General features: G+C 63.0%; 4 protein-coding genes across 4 annotated transcripts in view; 2 read left to right on the top strand and 2 right to left on the bottom strand.

Annotated features, from left to right (window-relative positions):
* The window catches only part of KSR2 (kinase suppressor of ras 2), an 83,441-nt gene extending 79,245 nt beyond the window's left edge, over positions 1-4,196 (bottom strand). Inside the window, exon 1 of the mRNA XM_075110729.1 lies at positions 4,098-4,196. Within this exon, the coding sequence (XP_074966830.1) occupies positions 4,098-4,196 (99 nt within the window). The remainder of the gene's footprint in view (positions 1-4,097) is intronic.
* A 671-nt stretch (positions 4,197-4,867) lies between these two features.
* On the top strand, positions 4,868-7,771 carry RFC5 (replication factor C subunit 5). Its single transcript, XM_075110064.1, has 11 exons — positions 4,868-4,983; positions 5,097-5,161; positions 5,252-5,388; positions 5,493-5,572; positions 5,915-5,988; positions 6,111-6,270; positions 6,435-6,516; positions 6,652-6,781; positions 6,990-7,067; positions 7,162-7,216; positions 7,487-7,771. Exons 1-11 carry the CDS (start codon positions 4,952-4,954, stop codon positions 7,581-7,583), a joined length of 990 nt encoding a protein of 329 aa, XP_074966165.1. The 5' UTR covers positions 4,868-4,951; the 3' UTR covers positions 7,584-7,771.
* A 956-nt stretch (positions 7,772-8,727) lies between these two features.
* On the bottom strand, positions 8,728-12,542 carry WSB2 (WD repeat and SOCS box containing 2). The gene is given in 12 exon segments (XM_075110065.1): positions 8,728-9,308; positions 9,491-9,598; positions 10,086-10,199; positions 10,438-10,610; positions 10,871-10,964; positions 11,315-11,394; positions 11,396-11,446; positions 11,448-11,470; positions 11,692-11,931; positions 12,041-12,095; positions 12,097-12,221; positions 12,392-12,542. Coding segments are annotated over 12 exon segments (1,242 nt in total). The 5' UTR covers positions 12,408-12,542; the 3' UTR covers positions 8,728-9,145.
* A 2,927-nt stretch (positions 12,543-15,469) lies between these two features.
* Positions 15,470-24,457, top strand: RASAL1 (RAS protein activator like 1). The gene is made up of 21 exons (XM_075110730.1): positions 15,470-15,534; positions 17,158-17,214; positions 17,295-17,408; positions 17,521-17,582; positions 17,670-17,799; positions 18,658-18,739; positions 18,820-18,957; positions 19,243-19,331; positions 19,504-19,621; positions 19,712-19,865; positions 20,070-20,134; positions 20,274-20,386; positions 20,578-20,770; positions 20,849-20,986; positions 21,612-21,756; positions 21,982-22,163; positions 22,256-22,393; positions 23,014-23,149; positions 23,240-23,360; positions 23,458-23,522; positions 24,321-24,457. Exons 1-21 carry the CDS (start codon positions 15,470-15,472, stop codon positions 24,455-24,457), a joined length of 2,442 nt encoding a protein of 813 aa, XP_074966831.1.
* The last annotated feature ends 307 nt before the right edge of the window (positions 24,458-24,764 follow it).

Raw genomic sequence — 24,764 nt, forward strand, 5'->3', positions numbered from 1 at the left:
GATAGAGTTAATTTTCTCCGTAGTGGCTCACATGGGGCTGTGGGTTTTGGATTTGTGCTGGAAGCAGCGCTGACAGCCCAGGATGTTTTCCTTCCTGCTGAGCCTGGATTACACAGAGCCAAGGCCTTTGCTGCCTCTCACCCCCCCAGCAAGGTGGGCTTGGGGGGACACAAGGGGTTGGGAGGGACACGGCCGGGACAGCTGACCCCAAACTGACCCCAGGGATGTCCCACATTGTATGACATCATGCCTGCACATAGAGCTGGGGGAAGAAGGAGGAGGGGGGGACGTTGGGAGCGATGGCGTTTGGCTTCCCAAGACAGTTACGCGTGATGGAGCCCTGCTGTCCTGGGGCTCGCTGAGCCCCTGCCTGCCCGTGGGGAGTGGTGAATGAATTCCTTGGCCTGCTTTGCTTGTGCACGTGGCTTTTCCTCTACCTGTTAAGCCTGCCTTTATCTCAGCCCTCGAGTTATCTCACTTTTAACCTTCCAGTTCTCTCCCCCTTCCCACCGGAGGGGAGTGAGCAAGTGACTGTGCGGGGCTTAGTTGCTGGCAGGGGTTAAACCACATCAGCGGACAGAGCAGGCCGCTGGGAGGAAAAACCTGGTGCAACTCCGTAATAGAGAGGATCCCATTTTAGCTGGGCTGCATTCTCAAACTTGGTTCTTAATTTCACATGCATACATTTATATATTTATATGTTTCAGTTGGGTGTTTTAGCTGGGGTGGATGGGGAGGAAGCAGCACTGCAGCAGCTGGGTTGCACTGGTGGGTACCGGTGGGGCACTGGTGCAGCCCAGGGGGCTGCAGGGGGTCCCCAGGGGAGAAGCATCCTCCTGATCTGCCAGCTTTTACTCTGGGAAGAAGGAGGCAGACCCCCTCCAGAAAGGCCAGCATTCGCTTGACTGCTGCAGCAGGTGCTTGGGGAAGGCAGTAATCGCCAGATATTTAACTATCACCTGTGTTGGAAATGGGATGCAATTCCTGTCATTAAGCAGAGCACAGAAAAAAAAAAAAAAAAAAAAAAAAAAAAAAAAAAAACCCATGCTGGAAATTTTTCTCTCCTGAAAGATTCTGTGGTTAATTGAGTGTTTCAATAACCAAACCGGAGAATAAGAGGGGCCAGGCACTCTCTGTACTCAGCGCATTCGCAACAACAGATTTTTTTTTTTTTCCTAAAACATCCAAGCTACCAGCCCAGCCAATTCTGGGGGCCGCTGTTCCTAGATCTGATTACAAGGGAGGGAAGGATGGGATGGTACCCGGAGCGGAGAGGATGCTGGAGGGCCCCAGTTCAAAATGGGGAGAAAGCGGATGCCCCTTGGCATTCTTTGCCCACACTGCTGCTCCCCACCCCCCCCCCCGACTCCGGACAGCTTCCAGTGCAAGAAAAATTCCCACAATCCCAGTATCTGCCCTTCAAAATAAACAAATAAAATAACATGAAGTAGAATGAAATTAAATAAAAAATATAATAAAAAATAAAATGCAAGCAGGGAGACTCTGCTGGGAAAAAAAAAAACCCCAACCCAAAAGCACCAGCAGCAGAAGACCCGCAGTGACTTCGAGCTTACGCCGAACCCCACACTCCCCAAAAATCCCTATTGCAGTCAACGTGACAACTCACGCGCGCGGAGCTGGGCTGGCTCGCGGTGCGAAAGGGCGGATGCACGTTACAGACGGCGGGAACGAGCCCGAGATCAATAAGAAAACCCGTGTTTTTCTATTCTACAACCTTGGACAGCTTGAATTATTCATCTCCTTCGTTATCAGCGCCTGGATTCCGTACACAGGCTAGCCGTGTGCGTTGTTACTCAGCAACATTAACTGCTTCATTTCTTGAACACAAGTTGTTTTTCGGCACAATCAGTTCATATGAAATGTATCTTGTAATGACTTAATTCACCTGTGTTGGTTTTCTTGCGTGTCCATGAGCTTGGAGCTACTGAGAGTCTCTTGAAATCAGGTTCATTTTCACACGGTGCCTAGCGAGGAGGATGCTCTGCCGGGGCACAGCATCCAGCTGGGAAGGGAGCAGGCATGCCCTTGGCACGGCCGGCTCATCACCCGCCAGGTGAACCCCAGCCAAACCCGCCCTCGTGGAAACCAACCCTTTTTGTGTTCAAGAGAGTCCCCGCAGCATCGCACAAGGCTTTTCCCACCAAATTCCCCATAAAACCATGCATGAGGCTTTTATATGCCACTGACCATCAGCCACGAGTGCTAAATTGTTGCCCTGGCTTGGTGTTGACCCCTTAAATTCAGGGTTGTCTCCCTTTTGTCTTAAAGGCTGGGTGCTGCTCCGCGTGCAAGGGGCCTTTCTGATATTAGCTTTTTTATTTCTTTATTATTAACATGCCAAAACAGCATCTCCACCTCCGTGATGGATGGTTCCATCCTTTGGACTTCGCTTCTCGAGGAGCCCCCGTTTCTCTTCCCTGCAAAAGAACATCTCTGCCACCATCATCTCTGCCACCAGCTACCTCGAATTCCCTCAACCTCTTCTGACGGGATGCCCCTGATGCCTCAGGGCTGTTAATGAACTTATCAATAGCGTTATAAATTTATAGCACTGTTTACCGAGTCTGATGTGACCTGCCAGTCCCCTACCCAAGCAGTATAAAAGGTAAATAAGCCAAGACAGGCAGCTGAGACACTGGTTAATAATTCAGCCGGTCCTAATGATGCAGAATCATTGCGGGGGGATGCACCCATCAATTTTAACAATGTTAAATAACAACCAAATAATGAAAATCTTCAAAGCAATCTGGTCAAGAAAGAGGTGAAATCACCTGTGAGAAATATCGCCATGGATCTGAGCATGTGCACCAGCTGCAAGCAGAAGACTTTGCCTATCCCCCCCCAAGATTTTGCCTGGTCTGGAGCTCAAGATATATTCATGATGGGGCAGGGAGGGGAAGAAATGCCTGGAAAAATCAATTTGAAGGACAAGAGCTTGCCCCAGGTGAATGCAGCAGCGAGGAGAGAGCAGCAGCTCCGGACCTGCTACACAGTGGAGAAGCCCAAGCCCGTCAGGGCTCCAGGTCACACCTCCCAGCCGGTTCCCAGGTGCTCGGGAAGGACCTCGCAGCTCCTTGCCTGCCATCGGATGGGCCATCTGTCACAGCCGTCACGTGTCCAAAGGAACGGCTGAGGCTTGCTGAGCTCAGCTTCGAGCTCCTGCTTTCCCTTATGGGGCTAGAGGGGAAAAAAATAGGTGGAAGAAAAAAAAAGGAAAAAAACTGGGAAAGCAGCTGCCCTCTGGCAGCTTTTCTGATTTGTATAGGACTCAGCATGGAGCTCTTGATGTTTTCCCTTCCCTTGCCAGCGACAGGATTTCCCCATGATTTTTTGACCCTTCTGATATATTCCCCATCACCTCTGCTTCCCGATGGATCGCTTTCTGTCATCTCTCCACCTGTGCTTTCCAAGCCAGAGCCTCTCACTGCAGCCCTGCTTTTCTCTCTCCTATCCATGTTACTCAAACCAAAGCAGTACCTGAGCATCAGTGCCTGCCAGCTTACGTTATTTCTCCCTCTAAGCCCCTTCTCTAAGGAGGCTCCAGCCATTTCCCAAAGCCCAGCCTGAAATAGCACGGACTCCTCTTCCTTTGGAGGTGACTCTGGCAAGAGGAGGCCACATCCAGCACCTCCAGTGGTAGCCAGGAGCCACCTGGCCCCAGGCAGAGACACCCTTGTTACTCAACCAAGCGCTTTGGCAGCACGAGGGACAGAAGATGGGGCAGGATTTTTCAAGTTAGTCAACCAGAAGAAAAGAGACCTGCAAATCTGCAGGCTGCTGTCATGCACCGGGAAGCGGCAGGGACGGGGATGAAGGTGGTCTCCTCCTTGCAGCCACCTCTCAAGTTTGCTGCTCCCATCACACTGGGTGAACCACAGCAGGTCTCCTCTCCTCCAGCTCCCGGCAGCCCCCGGAGCTGCCACCCTCGGCCCCAGCCTGCAGCCTTCAGGTGCCCCTCTCACCCAGCGGGGTTCCCAAGAGCAAGGTCACTGTGCTCTCCCCAAAAGCATGTCCATAACTTTGCTCTGGCCATTCCTGGTGCCACACTCTCTCCCAGAGCACAGGCATGGCCTTACGTTGCTGAGCGCCAGCACCACGCTCTCCCCAAGAGCATGCCCACAACTTGCCTTCATCAATTCCCAGTGCCGCGCGCCCCCCGAGAGCACAAGCACCATCTTCCTTTGGTGAACGCCAGCACCGTGCCCTCCCCAAAGCACGCCCACAATCTTACTTTAGCAATTCCTGGTGCCACGCTCTCCCCAGGACCATGCCCATGATCACCTTTGCTTTAGCAACTCCCAGCACCACAGTCTCCCAAAAAAACACATCCACAGCCCTGCTTTAGCGCTTCCCAGTGCCGCACTCTCCCCAAAAACATGTCCACAACTTCCATTTAGCAATTCCCAGCACCTCACTCTCCCCAAGATAGTGCATACAACTTTCCTTCATCACATCCTAGTGCTGGGCTCTCCCCAAGGGCACAAGCACCACCTCGCTTTTGGGGAGTGCCAGCACCGTGCTCTCCCCAAAAGCCTGTTCACAGCCGTGCTTGAGCACTTCCCAGCACCGTGCTCTCCCAAAAAGTACATCCAGAGCCCTGCTTGAGCACTTCCCAGCGCTGCACCCTTCCCAAAAGCACGCCCACAATCTTATTTCAGCGTGTTCACAGCCCTCCTTTAGCACTTCCCAGCGCTGCCCTCTCCCCTAGAGCACGCCCCCAATTTCCCTTTAGCACTTCCCAGCCCCCCGCTCTCCCCACAACCCCGCTCTCGCACCCCCGCGCCCCGCTCCCCCCCGCAGCGCCCCCCGCGCCCCGCTCCCGCCCGCCCCCGCAGCGCAAGCACCGCCTTGCTCTGGGGAGCTCCAAGCCCGGCCCTTCCCCGGCCGCTCCGCCCCGGCCCGGGCTCTCGCGAGGCGGCGGCGGCGGAGGATGGCGCGGGCGGGCGGCGGGAACCTGCCCTGGTGCGGCCGGGACCGGGGCCGGGGCCGGGAGCGGGAGCGGGGCCGGGGCGGGGCGGCGGGCGCTGCCCCGGGCTGACCCCCGCCCCGTCCCCGGGGTGCTCTCTCCGGTGCAGGGTGGAGAAGTACCGGCCGCAGGCGCTGTCGGAGCTGGTGTCCCACCAGGATATCCTCAGCACCGGTAAGCACCCCCTGCGGTAAGCACACACAGCCCTCCCCAAACACCACCGGGGCTACCGGCCATCCCCTGGCTCCGTTATCCCTTCTCCAGTGCAGCGGTTCATCAGTGAGGATCGGCTCCCGCATCTTCTCCTCTATGGTCCTCCCGGTACCGGTAAGACCTCGACCATCCTCGCCTGCGCCAAGCAGCTCTACCGGGAGCGGGAGTTTGGTTCCATGGTGCTGGAGGTAAGTGGGGATGGGATGGGATGGGGGGGGAGTGATGGGGGATCGCCCCCCACTCCTGGGTGCATCCTTAGGCGGGGATGGGCACCCATGTCGTCTCCCTCCAGCTCAATGCCTCTGATGACCGGGGTATCGACATCGTCCGAGGGCCCATCCTGAGCTTCGCCAGCACCAGGACCATCTTTAAGTAAGTGGGTGGGTCTGCGCTTTCCAAAGCTCCCCATCTCTTTGTCATCACCCCTCTGGCACAGCCTGCCCCAGCGCTCAGCTTGGGAGGTGGGTTTAGGGGGGCTCCTGAAGTGGGAAGCATGCCAGAGCAGATGGGAAAGAGTCAGGGGTGCCCTGCAAGTGGGGAGGATGAGGGTGGTAAGGATGAGTGATAAAGATGCTGGTCTGGAGGGGAAAGGAGGCCTCCTTGGGAGCATTTGTGGGGGTCAGGCTGGGAATAAGCATCCCCCGCTCCCCCTTCTCCAGCACCAAGCCAGCAGCTGGGACAAAAGCCACCCTGCTTTTTTTCTCCCTTTTTAAGGAAAGGCTTCAAGCTTGTCATCCTGGATGAAGCGGACGCCATGACCCAGGATGCTCAGAACGCCCTGAGGCGAGGTGAGGGGTGCTGGGGACACCATGCCACTGGCACCCCTTCAGCCTTTCCCAGCCCCAGCGTGGGGTGGGAGCCTGTACGAGGCAGCAGACAAGGGCCAGCCTCTCCTCCCTCCTCTTTGCAGTGATAGAGAAGTTCACAGAAAACACCCGCTTTTGCCTCATCTGCAACTACCTCTCCAAGATCATCCCCGCCTTGCAGTCCCGCTGCACGCGCTTCCGCTTCGGCCCCCTCACCCCGGAGCTGATGGTGCCCCGGCTGCAGCACGTCATACAGGAGGAGGGGTGAGCCCAGGGCAGCGCAGGATGTGGGGGGCTGTGCAGCATCCTCCGCACCCCCGTTTTCCCCATTCCCCTACATGGGGAGGAGCAGTGGGCTTGGTTTTCCATGGTTATATTTCCCTCCGGCAGCGCTGGCTGCCTCTGCAGCCCCAGGTCTTGTTTTCCAGGGTGGATGTGACCGAGGATGGGATGAAGGCTCTGGTGACCCTCTCAAGTGGTGACATGCGCAGAGCCCTCAATATCTTGCAGGTACGGTCCATGGCTGCAGCCGCTCTCCCCTTGTGTAAGGCAGCAGCTCTCATCTGCACCCAGGCAGCTGCCCCAGAGAGACGGGTGGAAGAAGGGTTGAGCTCTTCATCCCTCCTCCACCCTCCTCTTCCTCAGAGCACCACCATGGCCTTCGGGAAGGTGACAGAGGAGAACGTCTACACCTGCACAGGACACCCCCTCAAGTCTGACATTGCCAACATCCTTGACTGGATGCTGAACCAGGACTTTTCCACTGCGTATCGCAGTATCCTTTTTCCTCCACTGGCCCTGGGGTTTAATTCCCGCTGCTGTAAATCCTCCTCTTTGCTAGGGCTTCCCGTCCTGTGACCTCCTGCTCCGGCTGGGGTGGGTGCTGCTCACTGGGGAGGGTCCTTGGGGTTGTCACAGGGATGAGGAGTGGGATCTCGCAGGAAATGGCCTGGGGGAAAGCCCTTCACTCACTCTCATCTCAGAAATCACAGAGCTGAAGACGCTGAAGGGCTTGGCCCTGCAGGACATCCTCACCGAGATCCACCTGTTTGTGCACAGAGGTAGGGGCTTATGGGACTAGCTCCTGGCTGACCCTGGGGGGCCAACCGTTCCCCCAAGCCCGTGCTGACACACGCCGTCTCCTTCTCTCCGCAGTTGATTTCCCACCCTCGGTCCGCATTCAGCTGCTGATCAAAATGGCAGACATCGAGTAAGTGTCCACTCACCCTTGCTCCGACACACCCCGGATGGGGGGCTGCCAGTGCACCCACCCCGCAGGGGTCGCCGCTGCCATGCTGTGCCGAGTCCTGGCAGCTGGTGGGCACCGCTGGCAGATGCCCGCAGCCCCTGTGCATCCATCCCTGCTGCATAAACCTGCCAGCACTGCGTTTGGCTTGCTCCGTCCCGGCCAGGGCATCCGCTTTGCCAGGATGCAGATGGTGGTGTCAACACCCAAACCTGTTCTTGCCCCCTGCTCCAGGTACCGGCTGGCTGCTGGGACCAGTGAAAAGATTCAGCTGAGCTCCCTCATTGCGGCTTTCCAAGTCACCAGGGACCTGATCGTGGCCGAAGCCTGAGTCTTGCTGGGTGGATCCTTGCTTGCAAAGCTGGGTCTTGCAGAAGCTGGAAGGGATCATCAGCCCTATGCTGCTCCCTGCAGCTTTCCACTTCCTTTTTACAAGCCTTGAGCCCACAGCTGAGGCACGAGAGCTGGGCAGCGTTGTTTCTAAGCTTCACCGGAAAATACAGATGCCTCTAAAGCCCAGCAGGTTGCACGTCTGTTTTGTTTCCCTCCTGTATCAAGCAAGGACCGAAGGGACGTGGGCGAGCCTCACGCCCTGCCCGTCCCATTGCAAAGGCGTCGCACCCACACAGGCTGAAGTCCAGCTGCTGTCATCTGCCTGCAAAAACCTCCCTTGCAGGGCAGACCTGTCCCGGGCACTCACATGCTGAGAAGTACAACCGTGGCTTGTGCCACCCCGTCGCTCATGCTGCTGCGCGGGGTCAGTGTGGTTTCTTGCAGTGAAATCCTCATTACGAGAACACCGTTGCAGGTGACACCTGTATGGGTTAGGGAAACACCAGCTTTCTGGGTTCAGCTGTTCTCAAGGGAAAACATGCCAGGCAGCAGTTCAGAGGAGACGTTGCCCATCTTCTCTGTCAGCTGGGGTCATGGCCTCAGGCTTGTGCAGAGACCGAGCCCTCGAGCACGAAGGCCTCCAGCCCTCCTGCTGCAGCTGGTGGGGCAGCAGTGAGTCCTTACTCAGCTCTGAAGTGCAGCAGACCAGTAAGTGTTCAACGGTGGGTGCCGGGGACGATCAGTCCACCGTGAAGGTAGGACACAGGGCTTCACACAGCCCCCAGCTCCCATTCCTCTGTTGCTTTCTCTTCCCACTAGAGCTCAGCACTCCAGCGGCCCAGTGTCCAGACATGCTGTGCATGAAGCAGTCTTGTGTGCTTGTGTCCCTCCAGCTCAGCTGGTGTCTGGAGTGATGGCATGTGCTTTGAGCCCCCTGCATGCAGCCCACTGGAGCCTGCCCTGTCATGCATCCCCAGGTCACCTCTACAAGCCAAGAGGAAAGACTTGAGGCATCATTTTTTATTCTGTCATCACTGTCATCTAGTCCACAAAGACCTGCTTGGGTTTGTCCAGCTCATACCTAGACCAGGAGAGCGGCAGACCCTGCACTCCTCTGGGAAATAAGCTACAGTACAAGCTGGTCCCGGTGAGGGTCAGTTTTGTCAGGGACAGTTGTAGCCCCATATTCGTACAAACAACAAAAGCTCCGCTCAGACTGCGGCTGCTAACCTTCAACCCACAACATTGCACTTGGAAGCAAAAGCACCTGACCCAAAACTTGCAGGTAGCAGGGGGACAGGGGGACCCGTGTCCCCTGCGGGGCCACCGCAGCCATGCCCCTTGCCCTCTGCATGCGGTTTTGCTGGGTTCTAGTATTATTATACCAAAAATTCCCTCCACATTCACAGACACAGCCCCAAAACAAGGGTAGCAGCAATTCTCCTGCCCCATGGCTCACAAATCGTTGCAGTCGTCGCTGCTGTGCCTCCTCTGACCCAGGTCGAGCCTCGCTGCCAGGCACAGGGCTCTCGCCTCCATGCCTCCACTTCCCACACTGCCTTAAAAGGTCCGATAAGTGAGGAATTCCTTCAGCTTCCTGGGAATGGGGAGTGCAAGGACCTGGTACGTCGTCAGGAAGGTGCGCAGAGCTTTGCGACATAAGTGCTTTAGCGATGAGAGGACCCTTGGAGCAGTCCAGAATTGGACGTGGCCATCTCTAGTCCTGCAATGGGACCCAAACAAGCCATGAGCACAGGGCAGAGCGACATGAGAAAACCCAATTACCCCCAAATATCCCGAGCTTGCAGCAACCACGCGTTCCCCAGCCCAGGAAAACAGCCTGCACCCGCTGTAGGAGGAGAGAGCAGCCACATGTTTCTCCACTCTTTTCTCCCGCATACGCACCCTGTGGCAATGAAACCGCCATGTGGAAAGTACATGCAGCACAGGCCATTGGTCATGGGAGCAAACGCAACCGGAGACCGCAGCTCCAACGCCCAGATCCTCAGGAGCCTAAGGAGAAAGGGAGGGACACGATGCCAGGCCCACATCCACGCAGTGCCTGCAGCTAATATAAAGCCTCTGGGTTCACCTGAATGCATGCAAACTCTGGAGTAGGATTTTCTTCCCATGGGCTTAGAGCATCCCAGGAGTGTCACAACACAGCAGCAAGGCAGGAGGCACTGTCCCCTGTAGAGCTGAGCTGGACGCAGACAGAGCTAGTGACTGGGCTGAGGGGCACAGCGAGGGCGGCACAGCACGCAGGAGGACACGGGCCCCAGCTCATCGCTCAGAGGGGTGTCAGGGCCCTGACCTTGCTACCCCTTGCCACAGCCAGGCTGCGGTGTCCCAGGCAGCCTTTCCCCTTACGCCGGGCACTAGGGGGGGCCTGGCATGCGAGTTCTGCTCCCTGCTGGCATGTCCTGCGCTACTGGTTTGTTTTGGTGCTGTCCTCCTGGGACCCTCTTCCCACTGGAGGTCCCCAAGGGGGTTCACTCACCTGTCGTCTGCCACCGTGGCCAGGTAGAGGCCCTCGGGAGAGAAGCAGACAGAGCGCAGGGAGCTGGTGTGGACTTCGCTGCTGTAGTCCACCGCCGAGTGCAAGGGGACATGGCTGCAGGTGGGGAGAACAAGCCCAACATCAGCCCCAGGCTGCCATGAGCCCCAACTCCAGTGCTCTGGGGCTGGCAGAGGGGCCAGCAAGTCAGAGTCCCCCCTCAGCCACTGGAGACAGGGGAGAGGTGCTGGCTGTGCCCAACTAGAAGGGAAGGCCACACTCAGCCCCAGCAAACCCCCACGGCATTGCTCGGTTCCCCCTTCCACGGTCCCTCACTGGCCCCCCAGCTCCATACCGCAGTGTCCTCAGCTGCTCCCCAGTGTAGGGGTCCCACATGATGACGCAGGCGTCGTAGGAGGCGGTGACGAGGAGCGCTGAGTCTGGCGAGAAGTCGCACGACACCACGCTGCTCTGGTGCCCCTCCAGCCTCCGGATGAGGGTATAGGACCGCATGCTCCACAGCAGTGCCTGCAGGACACGGGCAGGGGCTGAGGCTGGGAACATTCCTGGGGTGGGAACAGAGGAGAAGCATCTCCTCCTTGGGGTTTACGGCACATGGGCTCTGGTCCCAGCTCCTCCACGCAGAACCAGAATGGCCAAGGAGCGACGGTGGCTCTGGCCTGGCCCCTTCTCATAGCGGGACTTCTTGCATGGAGGGGGACACAGAGAGCCAAGGGGACTGCTGGATTCAGCAGGACATGGGATGGCCTCCATCCTGCAGGACTCACCGACTTCTCTCCAGCAGCGGAGCAGAGCATGCTGCAGTCTGGGGAGATGGAGCAGCAGTAGACCCACTGCACGTGGCCCGACAGCACCTGGGACCTGCCGCCCTGGGGACGGCAGATACACAAGTCATGAGAGGGTAAGCACAAGAGGCAGCACTGGGGCCCCTGCCCCTGCTCTCCCCTCCCTCTCCCAAGAGGGAATGCACATGCGGCTGGGGGGGGTTCCCCTGGCCAGACCCCAAGCTCTGTCTACTTGAAAGCCGCTCCCGCACCTCTCAGGCCCCACCTGGAAGAGGATGGCTCTGCTCCATGTTGCAGGACCTCTCCCCTTCTGCCTTGCATACTGTCCCCAGAGATCCTCTCCCAACATCTCCCCTACTGAGGTGGGATTTCTCCTCCCTTTCCCGCAGCAGAGCCTAGCCTCAGCTAGGGGTGACTGAGCACCACGGACATCCCTGCACACTCCTACCATCTCTGCTCAGGTCCCAGACGCGCAAGGTCTTGTCCCGTGAGGCCGACACAAGGATGAGGCTTTCCATTGGGCGCAAAGCTCAGGTCTCTGACAACATCCTGGTGCCCCCAAGAGGCTGAAAAGGAGATGTCCTGCGGAGAGGAGCCATGCTCAGTGCCTTCCATCCATGGGGAACGAGGGCAGTGCCCCTCACATGCAGGCAGCCCTGCCCGGGCCTGGGCAGGGGCTCCCGCTCACCCTGGGGAAGTATTTTGGGAAGGATGGAGACAGGATCTCCTTCCAAGGGGGAGGAAGGGGAGAGACACCAGCCTGAAGCCATGACTGCTCCTGCTGTCGGTGAGGGGCCGCTCACCTGTCTGCACCTCCCAGACCTTGATCTGCCCATCGTTGAGCCCAGTGGCCAGGATCAGGCAGGGAAGACCCCACGGCGCAAGGGGGATCCGTCCTCCCCCCACCTCTGCCACCGGCCAGGCGCTGAAGGCCAGACCCCACACGATCTGGCCACACTCCAGCGTCTTCTCCTTGGCCACCCCTCGGCTCCTCGCTTCCGCTTTGCTACCGCGGCTCTTGCGCTCTGGGGTTTTTGCAGCTGCTGGGAGAAAAAGGAGGGATGCAGGGTTACCCCCGGGGCAGCCCTGCCCCCAGGGATCCCCCCACCCCGGGGTGCGTGCACCCCGTCTCCATCCAGCCGTCCCCCATACTCACAGCTCAGCCTCCCCCAGGGGGCCAGGGGATCAGCTTGACCACACAATGTCCCCTGCGACCAGGCGAACCAGGCGCCGTCCGGGGAAAAGGCCACGCTCCACGTCTCGCAGCTGGATTTCCAGTCGTAGCGTTGGGGGACGACCCCGGCTTTCAGCTCCGCCAGCAAGACGGGTTCCTCTGGGCGGCGGGACGGCCACGTTACCCCCTGGCCTGGGCCCTCCTCCCGCCCTCCCCATGGGGACAGGGTGGGCCCGGGGTGGGGGGGGGGGTACCCGCTTCCCCGGCCCTCAGCGGGGCGGCCCCGGTCACCGCGGGAGCACCGGCCGCCGCTCGCCGCCCCCCCTCACCTCCGCTCGGCTTCATGGCGGCTCCGCCTGCCCCGGCCCCGCCGCCTCCGCCCGGCCCACGGCAAGGCCCCCGCCGGGCCGGGCGCGGCCCTCCGCGGGCCCAGGCCCGGGCCCAGGCCCAGGGTGGCGGTAGCTGCGGCGGCGGCGGCGCGGTGAGGGTAGCCCGGCTGCCGCCGCCTCCTCCTCCTCCTCCGGCGGCGGCAACGCCCCGCCGCGGCCCGGCCGGGGGAGGGTGCCCGGGGAGGGGACCCCGCCGCCACCGTCCGCCCTTGCCGGGGGCTCCCCGGGAACGGCTGCTGAACACGGAGCGGCGGCAAACGCTCCCGTCCTGGGGGAGGTCCCCCCGACCGCCCCCGGCGCTGAGGGGGGTGGAGGCGGAGGGGGCTGTCCCTCCGGGCGGAGGGGCGCAAGAGGATGTCAAGCCCCAGGGGGCATTCCAGGACCCAGCACTCACACAGTGACACCCCCCGGCAAGTGCAACCCCCAGGGGACCCAGCACCCACACGGTGGACACCCCCTGGCAGTGGCCCCCCCCAGGGACCCAGCACCCACACAGTGACGCCCCCCGGCAATGCAACCCCCAGGGACCCAGCACCCACATGGTGACACCCCCTGGCAGTGCCCCCCCAGGGACCCAGCGCCCACATGGTGACACCTCCGGCAGTGCAACCCCCAGGGACCCAGCACCCACATGGTGACACCCCCTGGCAGTGCAAACCCCCAGGGGACCCAGCACCCACATGGTGACACCCCCCTGGCAGTGCAACCCCCAGGGGACCCAGCACCCACATGGTGGACATCCCCTGGCAATGCCCCCCCCCCTCCCATGGACCCAGCACCCACATGGTGACACCCCCTGGCAGTGCCCCCCCCAGGGGACCCAGCACCCACACGGTGACGCCCCCGGCAGTGCCCCCCCCAGGGACCCAGCACCCACATGGTGACATCCCCTGGCAGTGGCCCCCCCCAGGGACCCAGCACCCACACAGTGACGCCCCCGGCAATGCAACCCCCATGGACCCAGCACCCACATGGTGACATCCCCCGGCAGTGCAACCCCCAGGGACCCAGCACCCACAACGGTGGACACCCCCCTGGCAGTGCCCCCCCAGGGACCCAGCACCCACACAGTGACGCCCCCGGCAATGCAACCCCCAGGGACCCAGCACCCACATGGTGACAACCCCCTGGCAGTGCCCCCCCAGGGACCCAGCGCCCACCATGGTGACATCCCCTGGCAATGCCCCCCCCTCCCATGGACCCCAGCACCCACATGGTGACACCCCCTGGCAATGCAACCCCCAGGGACCCAGCACCCACATGGTGACACCCCCTGGCAGTGCCCCCCCCAGGGACCCAGCACCCACACGGTGACGCCCCCGGCAATGCAACCCCCAGGGGACCCAGCACCCACATGGTAGACATCCCCTGGCAGTGCCCCCCCCAGGGACCCAGCACCCACACAGTGACGCCCCCGGCAATGCAACCCCCAGGGACCCAGCACCCACATGGTGACACCCCCTGGCAGTGCAACCCCCATGGACCCAGCACCCACATGGTGACACCCCCTGGCAGTGCAACCCCCAGGGACCCAGCACCCACATGGTGACACCCCCTGGCAGTGCAAACCCCAGGGACCCAGCACCCACATGGTGACATGGTGACATCCCCTGGCAATGTCATCCCCCTGAGGGACCCAGCACCCACATGGTGACATCTCCTGGCAGTGCCCCCCCCCGCCAGAACCCAGCACGTACATGGTGACACCCCCAGGATCCAGCACCCACAATGTGACACCCCCTGGCAGTGCAACCCCCATGGACCCAGCACCCACATGGTGACACCCCCTGGCAGTGCCCCCCCCCCCATGGACCCAGCACCCACATATTGGCATCCCCTGGCAATGCCCCCCCCTCCCATGGACCCAGCACCCACATGGTGACACCCCCTGGCAGTGCCCCCCCCCCCCATGGACCCAGCACCCACATGGTGACATCTCCTGGCAGTGCCCCGCCCCCCGCCAGAACCCAGCATGTACATGGTGACACCGCCAGGACCCAGCATCCACACAGTGACCGCCCCCAGCAGCAGCACCCCGGGGACCCAGCACCCACTACATGACGCCCACCCTGGCAATACCTACAGTGAGTCACCGCAGGAGACATCTGGCCAGCCCACCCCCGCAGCTCCCCCCCTAATTTACCATTCCTCCAGCCCCTCCTGTGCCCCCTGCTGTGTCTGGGGGGGGGCACACACCAACAGGGCAGTGGGGACAGGGAGGACCTCAGGCCCCCGTCCTCATCCCCCTTGGCTTGGGGTCCCCAGTGTGGAAAAGCTGGGATGCAGAGAGCGTGAGGATCCGGGGAGTATAGCGGTGCTGCGTCTGCAGGCACCCCAGGGCCTGCTGGAGTCTCCCTGCTCTGCCTCAGGGTGTCCCCTGCAAGGGGGCACCCAGGGTGGGGGCAAGGTCTCATGGATGTCTCAAAGACTGCTGTGCCAGCAGCCCCCCAAGCCGGCTGCTTCCTCTGCTGCATCCCCACCCTGAGGCCAACACTCACGCCAGGCTCCCCATGGCACCCACCGCCACTTTGGGGTCCAGGGAGACGCCCCCCCAGCCTGGGACAGTCCCTTGTCCCACTCGATGTGATGGGACAGGAGCTGCCCCCCCACGAGAGGCCAGCATGCTGCGGTGGTCCCGTGCCTCAGTTTCCCCATTGCTAGAATGGGGGGGCTTTTCCCCACACCAGTGGTCACCAGCACACGGAGGGAACCCCACAGCGAGCTGCTCGTCCGCCGGGCTGGTGGGCATGAGGCCAGCCCACCCGAGCTCGCCCGCTGCCGCGTGCCCGCGCGCTCCGGCTCGCTTGCTCTCGCCCGCTGCTCCAGCGCAGGTGGGGAGTGAAGCAGTGAGAAAAACAACCAAGAAGAGGAAGAAGCGACAGCGAGAAGCTCTCGGGCAGGAGGAGGAGGCCGGTGGCGGCAGCCCCACTGGCAGTGCGGGGGGCTCGGGGCACCCGGGTGTACCTACTGCAGACCCCCCCCATGGACTCCTCAGCGCCCACCCCGAAGTTCGCCAGCATGGCCAAAACCACCTCCCTGCACTGCCGGGTGGTGGAGGGGAAGGACCTGCCTGCCAAGGACATGTGAGTGCCTCGGGGGGCTCTCGGCTCCCCGGTTTCCCTGAGCCCCCCACCCTGGGTGACTTGGGGGGGGAGGGGGCTGGGTACTCTGGGTGCTCTGCTCTCTCTGCAGTTTTGGGGATCCCCGCTTGTGGAGACCCATTACCCCAAAGGAGGAGTCTGGGGGTGCAGGGTACTGCCAGCCCCCTCCTGCCTCAGCCCCTCCCCACAGGAGGTGTATGAGCCCTTCAACCCCTTGGGCATCCCCTTGCTGCCCCCCAGCATGGTGGGCACAGAGTGTCCCCCCAAGGCTGTGGGTAGCACTGGGGGGCACAGCCCCCCGCACCCCCAGAGTATCCACACCCGGGGAGGGTGGCTGAGGGGGGCAGGGAGCCCCCCTGCCTGCTCCTGCCCGGCGGATATGCCTCGGCGGAGCTGGCAGCCATGGGCTCCTCCGGATGTGCCAGCCTGGCACTGCCGGCCGCTCCCAGGTCCGGGTAGCCGGGGACGACTGCAGGCAGCAGGGCCTCCCTGCCTCAGTTTCCCCACCCAGCGGGGGTCATGATGCCCTGCTGGGTACCCCACATTGAGGGGACTGGGCACAGCTGGGCAATCCGGACCCAGCAGCATGGGGGCGAGGTGCCCAGTGCCACTCCCAGCACCCCCCTCCCCCCCCAAATCCAGCTCGGGGCTATCCTGGGCTGCGGAGGGGCTCAGGGTGACCTGCTCTCATCCAGCTTCTCAAGGGGGTCAGAGCTGTCAACCCCACAGCGTGCTGCCGAGATTTGCCTGCCTGTGCCTGCCAGACAGGCTGGACTGTGGGCTTTGCTCTGCCAGGAGGAGCTGGGATACCCCTGGGGACTAACAAAATTGCCTCAGCTCACAGCAAGCGGTGCTGAGCCCCCAGCCTCAACCAGGGCCTTCCCATCCCCAGCCCATGGCTGGGATGGAGGCTGGGGTCACCTTCCTTGGCCCCCCCCCCGTGGCCTGGCTCCTTGTTGGAGTGCCTTCCATAATCTCCTGCCTCCAGCAGCTGGGGATTTGGGGCTCCAGCATTGTCCTGGGCACACCGCCCCGGGCTGGCATCCCTCCATGTAGGTCCGGCTGCTGTAAATGAGCAGAGAAGAGGCTCTGCAGGGACTAGGTGGAAGAGCCCTGGATCCAGCCCTCATCCCCTCCAAGCCACCCTCCCCTGCGGAAGGGGTTAAGCCTGCGAAGGGCCCTGGGCCAGGCTGCTGTCACCCTGACACAGCGGGTTGCTACAGAAACTCTGGCTCGGCTGAGTGCCGCTGGCAAGACACCAGTACAGGGTGGGGGTCATGGGACGCAGGGTGGTGGCTCGGGGTAGCCCACAGTGGGGAATGGGAAAAGGTGTTGTCCCTATCCCGGTGTGAGTTGTGGGGTAGGGCTGAGACCAGGCAACTCATCTCACCCCCTGGGGCTGGTGCTTTGCTGGCGAGATTTGAAGTGATGCTTGGATCCAGTCCCCTGAGCCCCACCCAGCAGCAGCCCCCAAGGACTGGTGGGACCCGCAGGGTGGGGCGCTGACCCTTCACACTCACATCCCCTACCCAGCAGCAGCCCCCAAGGACTGGTGGGACCCGCAGGGTGGGGGGCTGACCCTTCACACTCACATCCCCCACCCAGGTGCGGCTCCAGCGATCCCTACTGCGTGGTCAAGGTGGACGATGAGGTGGTGGCCAGGTAGGGGGAATATGGTGCCACCCCAGGGAGGGGACGGGTGCTCTCTCTGGGGGTGCAGCCACCTCTTTCATCACCGGCAGGACAGCCACGGTGTGGAAGAGCCTGAACCCTTTTTGGGGGGAGGAATACACCCTGCGCCTGCCCCATGGCTTCCGCAGCCTTGCCGTCTATGTGCTGGATGAAGACACCATCGGGTAGGGGGGACAATGGGGGCACGGGAGGGCACCAGCTACCCATGGGATGCCCCCTGAGGGGTAGCACATCCCCCCAGTGGCCTCAGCACCCACCGTGTCTCTGCCCTCACAGGCAGGATGACGTTATCGGCAAGGTCTCACTCAGCCGCCAGCAGATCTCAGCTGAGCCACGGGGTGAGTGGGGGGCATGACGAGAGGCTGAGGGGGGGCGGCAGAGCCCATCCCCACACCTCGGGGTGCCCACGCTGTCCCCCTTGGCAGGAGTTGACAGCTGGCTCAGCCTGGTGCCTGTGGACCCCAATGAGGAGGTGCAGGGAGAGATCCACCTGGAGCTGCGGGTCCCTGAGCAGGGCCACCCACGGGTGCTGTGCTGCCACCTCATCGAGGCCAGGTAGTGGGGGGTGGTGGGGCATGACGGGGGTGCAGCTATCCCAGGGTCTTATTTTTGGATGTGGGGTCTGGGCGGCAGGAGGAGGGGAGGTGATGGGGACAGTGGTGGCACAGGGTTCATCCTCCTCCCTCAGCACCGGGAAAGGCGCTTGCTGTGTCCTGCTCAGGGACATTGATGATGCCAACCCACGTTTCACGATGCCGTGGGGTCTCAGCAGGGAATGTGCTGCCTCGGACACTGCCAGCCCTGCTCAGGGACGAGGACAGTGGGGACGAGAGGCAGAGCTGGGTGGCCCAGAGGGCCAAGGGTTGCCTGGGGACAGTCCCCATCAGACCAGCTGGCTCTTGCACTGGGTTTCTCCCCTTTGGCTTCAAAACTGGGGGAAAGTGAGGTACGCCTGAGGCTGCCCTTCAGCTCTGCTCTGGGGGGGTGTGTGTGTGCATGTGTGTGCAGGTGTGTCTGCATGTCTGTGTGCGTGTACCCACACACGCAGCTGCCAGACGTCAGGCTGCTGGCAGCGGAGCAGGCGGCAAAGGCAGCATCCTGCTGCCATGGCAACTGAAGCGGGTACCAAGGCAACGGGATGCCCATGGGGACAGCCAGGACGAACATCAGTGGTCCCCCGCTGTGCCATTTGGCCCCCAGGGACCGGGGGAGGAGGGGGTTCAGGGTAAGAGCTCTGGGGAATGGGGACCCACTCCCACTAGCATCCCCCAGCACCTGCTGGCAACCCCATGGGCACCCAGTGTGCCCAGGCAAGCTGGGGGAAAGGAGGGGCACAGGGGTGCAGGGACCATGCTTGCAGGGACGGGTCCCCTGCTTGCTGTGCCCTCGCTGACCCCCACCTCCCCCCCACAGGGACCTGGCCCCTCGTGACCTTTCAGGCACCTCAGACCCCTTCGTCAGGGTGTTGTGCTGTGGGCACACATTGGAGACATCCGTGAGTTGGGGTGCTGTGTCCTGGGACCCAGAGACGCGGGCACCTCATCCCTCACAGCCACCAGTCCCTGTCCCTGGCAGGTGATTAAGAAAACCCGTTTCCCGCACTGGGACGAGGTGCTGGAGTTCGAGCTGGCAGAGGGCGAGCTGGGGGAGGCTGTGCTGAGCGTGGAGGTGTGGGACTGGGACATCGTGGGCAAGAACGACTTCTTGGGACGGGTGAGGACCTCAGGGCACACTGGCACAGGGCAGGGTCCTGGGGGGCACCTCCACACCCCCAGTCCCTCCCTGTGCTCGGGGTCCGGGTGACCACAGGTCAGGACCCACGGGGATGCTGGCAGGGGTATGTGCACCTGCTGAGCTGCAGGCAGTGCCGCATCCAGACCCACTGCCTGTCCTGGGCTCTCCCAAGGAGGGGTCCCCACTAGTGGGGGAAGCAAGGTGCAGCACAGCATGCTGGCGTGTGCCCCCTGCCCTCCTCAGACCCTGCCTCCGGCCCCCCAGGTCGAGTTCCCCCTGGACACCATCTGCACAAACCCCACCAAGGGCTGGTTCCAGCTCCTGCCCTTCCCCAGCACCGCTGAGGACCACAGGTGAGTGCAGGCAGCGGGGCCAGGCAGCTGCCTGCGCCCCCCATGAGCAGCTCCCCAGGGCGGCTGTGCCCAGGGCAGCAGGGGGCGGCCCCACCATCCTGGCTGGGAGGGAGCTGGGGTGATGGAGGGTGGTGGGTGCAGGATCCGCCAAGCCCCTGCCATGTCGTTGCAGGGAGCAGCTGGGCGCCCTGCGGCTGGTGGTACGGCTGGTGGAGGACAGGGTACTGCCCCCCTGCTACTACCAGCCCCTCATCCAGCTCCTCACCGAGCCCGTCCTCTCCCCGGGCCAGGTGGGTGCTGTGTGGTGGGGGACCCTTGGGAGGAGGCAGGGACCACTCCAGCACAAGGGCCTCAGCATGCCCACCCCGCCCTCCCCACAGCCCCCCGCTGGCACAGCCCTGGCCATCCTGGAGGAGGTCACCTCAGGGGAGAGCCGGCAGGACGTAGCCACCAAGCTGGTGAAGATCTTCTTGGGGCAGGGGCTGGCCGTGCCCCTTCTGGACTATCTCACCTCCCACGAGCTAGCCAGGACCAGTAAGTGCCAGGGCTGGGGGCACCACCTGCACCCCCCAGCCAGGAAACTGGGTTGCCAGGGTGCCCCCAGGCTCCCAAGGGGAGAAGAGTGGGGCCACCAAGGGGGAGGCAGGAAAGCCACCAGGTGCTGTGGGGTTGGGGACACCAGCAATGGCTGGGGCATTGCCCCATGCCCACCTCTCCACAGTCTCTGCACTCTTGCAGCGGATCCCAACATCCTCTTCCGCTCCAACTCGCTGGCCTCCAAGTCTGTGGAGCAGTTCATGAAGGTCAGTGTGGGAAGGGACAGTGGCCAGGTCCCTGCTGTGCCTTCCCATGATGGAATCAGGGCACAGAGCTGGGTTGTGTGCCAGCAGGGCATCTGGGAACAGTTTGGGGACAAAGATGGTGACTTCCCATCCCTTGCAGGTGGTGGGGCTGCCCTACCTGCATGAGGTCCTGAAGCCCGTGGTGAACCGCATCTTCGAGGAGAAGAAGTACGTGGAGCTGGACCCCGGCAAGATGGAGCTGAGCCGCAGCAGGTGAGTGCAGGAGGACAGCTTTAGGGGACACAGTGCCTGGCACATCCCAGGCCATCCCCACCCCAGTGTCTCCTGTGGGAGGGGGTCACCCATTGGTGCTGAGCCCATGGGTCACCTCGATGACTTTTGGCCAACTCAGTGTGGCCCATTCCTGGGCATCAGGTGCCCCCTGACTCAGCGGCATCCCACAGGAGGATCTCCTTCAAGGGGTCCCTGTCAGAGGCACAGGTGCGGGAGAGCAGCCTGGAGCTGCTGAAGAGCTACCTGGGGGACATCATCGATGCCATTGTGGGCTCAGTGGAGAAGTGTCCCCTCCTCATGAGGGTAGCCTTCAAGCAGCTGCGCAAGCGGGTGGAGGAGCGGTTCCCCTCAGCGCAGCATGAGGTGGGGCAGGCTGTGGGGCTGGGGCTGGGGGTCTGCACGCTGCTGGGACCACCCTGAGCTGTCCCCATCCCCGGCCAGGAGGTGCGGTACTTCTCCATCAGCGGGTTTCTCTTCCTCCGCTTCTTTGCCCCTGCCGTCCTCACCCCGAAGCTTTTCAGCCTCCGGGAGCAGCACGCTGACCCCCGCACAGGCCGCACGCTCCTGCTGCTCGCCAAGGTGTGAGAAGCCTGGGGAGGAATGGGGAGCCCGGGGAGGGATGGGGACCTTGGGAAGAGATGGGGACCTTGGGGAAGGACAGGGACACTGGGGTGGGGTGGGGACCCTGGAGATGGAGAGGGGTCTCAAGGAGGGATGGGGAGCCCAGGGAGGGACGGGGACTTCAGGGAGGGACTCCAGAAAGGACAGAGACTTCAGAGAGGGATACGGACCCTGTCCGGATATGGGAACCCATAAGGGATGGGGATGCCAGGGAGGGATGGGAGAATCCTGGGGAACCTGGGAAGGGACAGTGACCCTGGGGAATGATGGAGACCGCAAGGAGGGCAGAGCCTTTCCTGCCCCCATGCCACAGGCTGGCTCCTTCCCACGTTGCCTGAGGCCAGCCCTGCCCGTCACTGGGCCATGTCACCACATCTCTGGCACAGCGCAGGAGCCAGCCTGGGGCCGCAGTTGGGTCCTATCACGCCCTGGGGCTGCTCCGCGTTTCCACTTTCCTCCTGAGTTCCCAAACCCCTGTGGTTCAGGGGAGCAGCCAGACAGGGGGGTCCCCCCAGGAGGGTCCCCCCCCGCAGCCCCATGCCATGGCAGTACAGCAGCGTGAGCCCTTCCTCGTGTGGGGCAGGCACTGCAGAGCATCGGCAACCTGGGGCTGCAGCTGGGGCAGGGCAAGGAGCCATGGATGGCCCCGCTGCATGCTGTCCTGATGCCCAGCGTCACCCGCATCAAAGCCTTCCTGGACAGCCTGGTCACAGTGGAGAGCGCCGAGGGTGAGCAGGCATGGCGGGCACAGGGGGGCACGGGGGGCACCAATGGTGCTGGGTCCGGCCATACCAGCACCCAGCACAGAGGGGTGGCATCATCCCTGCTCTCCCCTGCATCCTGGGAACATCCCTGGGAAGAGTGACCCTCTCGGTGCCATGCGGGTGCTGCCAGGATGGCCAGAGATGGCACTTGGGGTGACACCACTGCCTCCCTGCCTGGCCATGCCACAGCCACAGTGGGTGAGGAGACGGTGCTGCCAGCACTTTTCCACCCCTCGGCCACCATCAAGGAAGGGTACCTGCACACCCGCACGGCGGGGGGGCCTGCCCTGCTGCCCCGCTTTGCCTTCAAGAAGAGGTACTTCTGGCTCAGCAGCGAGGCCCTGACCTATTCCAAGTCCCCTGAGTGGCAGGTGGGTGCTGCCCATGACCCCCACCCTGTGTCGGGTGCCTGGGGCAGGGGGGGAAGTGGGTGCAGTGCGACACAGTGTTTCGGGTTCCCCAGGTGCGCTGCTCCATCCCTGTGCCGTTGATGCGGGCGGTGGAGCGGGTGGACGAGGGCACCTTCCAGCACCCCCATGTCATGCAGATCGTGGCGCAGGATGGCACCGGCCAGCTCTATACCACCTACATCCAGTGCAAGGTGGGTGCCCCCAGCTCTGCCCTGGGCAACCCAGGAAACCCCCACCCCAGCGCCCCAGGAGCCCCCTCCCTGGCACCCAGCCATGGGCACCCCCAGGTCCCATGGGGACAATGGGACTGGTCCTGGTCCCAAATCCCACTGTACCCAGGCACCAGCTGTACTGGGAGCATTGGGGTGCCCAGCCCTGGTTGCACTGGGGTCAAGGGGGTGTCTGGGCCCTGACTGAACTGGGATGGACAATTGGGGTATCCTACTCTGGCTGTACTTGGGTCGCTGGGGTACCAGCTCTGGGATACTGGGATCAGTGGGGTATCCAGCCATATCTGTACTGGGGTCATTGGCATCCCAAACCTATTTGCACTGGGGTCACTGGGGTACCCTGGCTCCCACAGTGCCATCTCCTCACCAGGTCCTATCTGGGCAGCTTTGCCATCAAACTGTCACCCCCCAGTTACCTGGCCCTGGTGCCCACTGCGATCCCCAGTGCCCAACCCTGCTGGGGACCCCATCAGCATCACCCATACCCACCTCCACCCTCCTCCTCCCCACTGATAGGGCTGGTGCCTGTGGGTGCCCATGGGTGCCCGGCATGGTGCCACCCTCCCTCCCTGTCCCCACAGAGTGGCCAGGAGCTGTGGCAGTGGCTCTGGGCGGTGCGGCAGGCCAGCAGCGCCAACGAGGCCATGCTGCCCACTTGCCACCCAGGCATCTTCCGCGCCGGCCGCTGGACCTGCTGCCTGCAGCCTGCCTGCACCGGTAAGGCCAGCAGGCAGCATCGGGTGGGGGCACCCCTGGGCGGAAGGTGCCGGGGTCCCTCGGCACTCCCACTGCGGCTGTCGTTGGCAGCGCCCGGGTGCAGCCGGACCCACAGCACCATGGTGCTGGGCGAGTGGAGCGACCCCCTGGACCCCGCGGCAGTGGCGCAGACCCTCTACGGGCACCTCCGGCGGGCGGGGACCCGGTTGCGGTGAGGCTGCGGGGGGCTGGCCTGTGGCACGGGGGTCCAAGGGGACCCAGGTGCTGGCGGGCAGGGTGGGAGCGTGCTGAGGGTCCCTCTCCTGCAGGGCGGAGGGGGCCGAGGGACCCGAGGGCAGCGCAGCATCTGAGGCCCCCTGCCTGGGGCAGGCAGGTATGGCCAGCCCTGCTGCTGGAGGGGGTGATGGGGACCCTGCACCCTGGGGTGCTGCCTGGGGTGGCCCCTGCGTGGGGAAGCCGGCACACGCTGATGCACGCTTGCATATCCATGCACACAGTTGCACGCACTCGCACAGGCACACACGCACTTGCACCACCCACTCCCCCTCCCACAGCCAGCGCTCAGCTGGTCCCCTCCGCCAGGGGACAGCAAATACACGCGGCCGCGGCCACGGGGACACAGGGCCACGCGCCCCGCCGGACGCACGCGCCTACACACACGCCCACGCACGCGTGCGCACACACGGATCTGCACGCCCGGGTGCGTGCGTGGGTACACCCACAACCGCGCGGAGCTTCAGACCCACGCACGCCCTCCCCCATAAACACCCCGCCATCCCCACGCACACCCACCCACCCACCCACCCCCATCCCCACGCTCCCCACGCACACACCCCTACGCCTCCCAGAAGTGCCTGTCCGTGTCCGTGGGGCATTGGGGGGGTGAGGGAGATGGGGGCTTAGGGTGGGACGTGGGGGGATGGGTGAGGGGCGGTGGGACAGGCTCGATGGGGGGACGGGGTGGGACATAGTGGGATGGGGGGGTAGTCCGCGGGTGGGTGCCGCGGGTGGGTGTCAAGGGTGGGTACCGGGGATAGGTGCTGGAGGTGGGTGCTGGCGGGCGGAGGGGGGGGTCTGGGCGTGGGTGACGAGGGTGTACTCCGGATGAGTGGCGGGGATGGGTGCTGCGAGTGGGTGCCGGGTGCGGCGTTGACCCCGCCGTGGGGCGCAGGCGGGCCCGTCGGGGAGCGGCTGCAGGCGGTGCTGCGGGACCTGGACATCGCCCACGACGCCTTCGCCCGCCGGGACGGTGCCCCGGGGCCGCCCCCGAGCCCGGCCCCGACACCCTCCTCGTCCCCCGCCACTTGACCGGGGGCGGCTGGGACTACAACTCCCAGCATGCCCTGCGCCTCCCCGCGAGCAGCCCAGCCCGCCCGCGCCGCGGGGCCTGCTGGGAGTTGTAGTCCCCGGCATCCTCCCGCTGCCCCCCGCCTCCCCCCTCTCGGTGCGGGCCTCATCCCACCCGGGGGCCCGTGTCCGCGGAGGTTGCCCGTGTGTAGCGTCCCCCCAGCACACGCGTGTGCAAACACACACACACGCTTCTTTGCCCATGGGATTGCCCAAAGACCCCCACCAGCCCGGCATCCCCACAGGGACTGACCGACACCCACTCTCA

Source organism: Phalacrocorax aristotelis, chromosome 15, assembly GCF_949628215.1.
Source record: "Phalacrocorax aristotelis chromosome 15, bGulAri2.1, whole genome shotgun sequence".
Taxonomy (NCBI): Eukaryota; Metazoa; Chordata; class Aves; order Suliformes; family Phalacrocoracidae; genus Phalacrocorax; species Phalacrocorax aristotelis.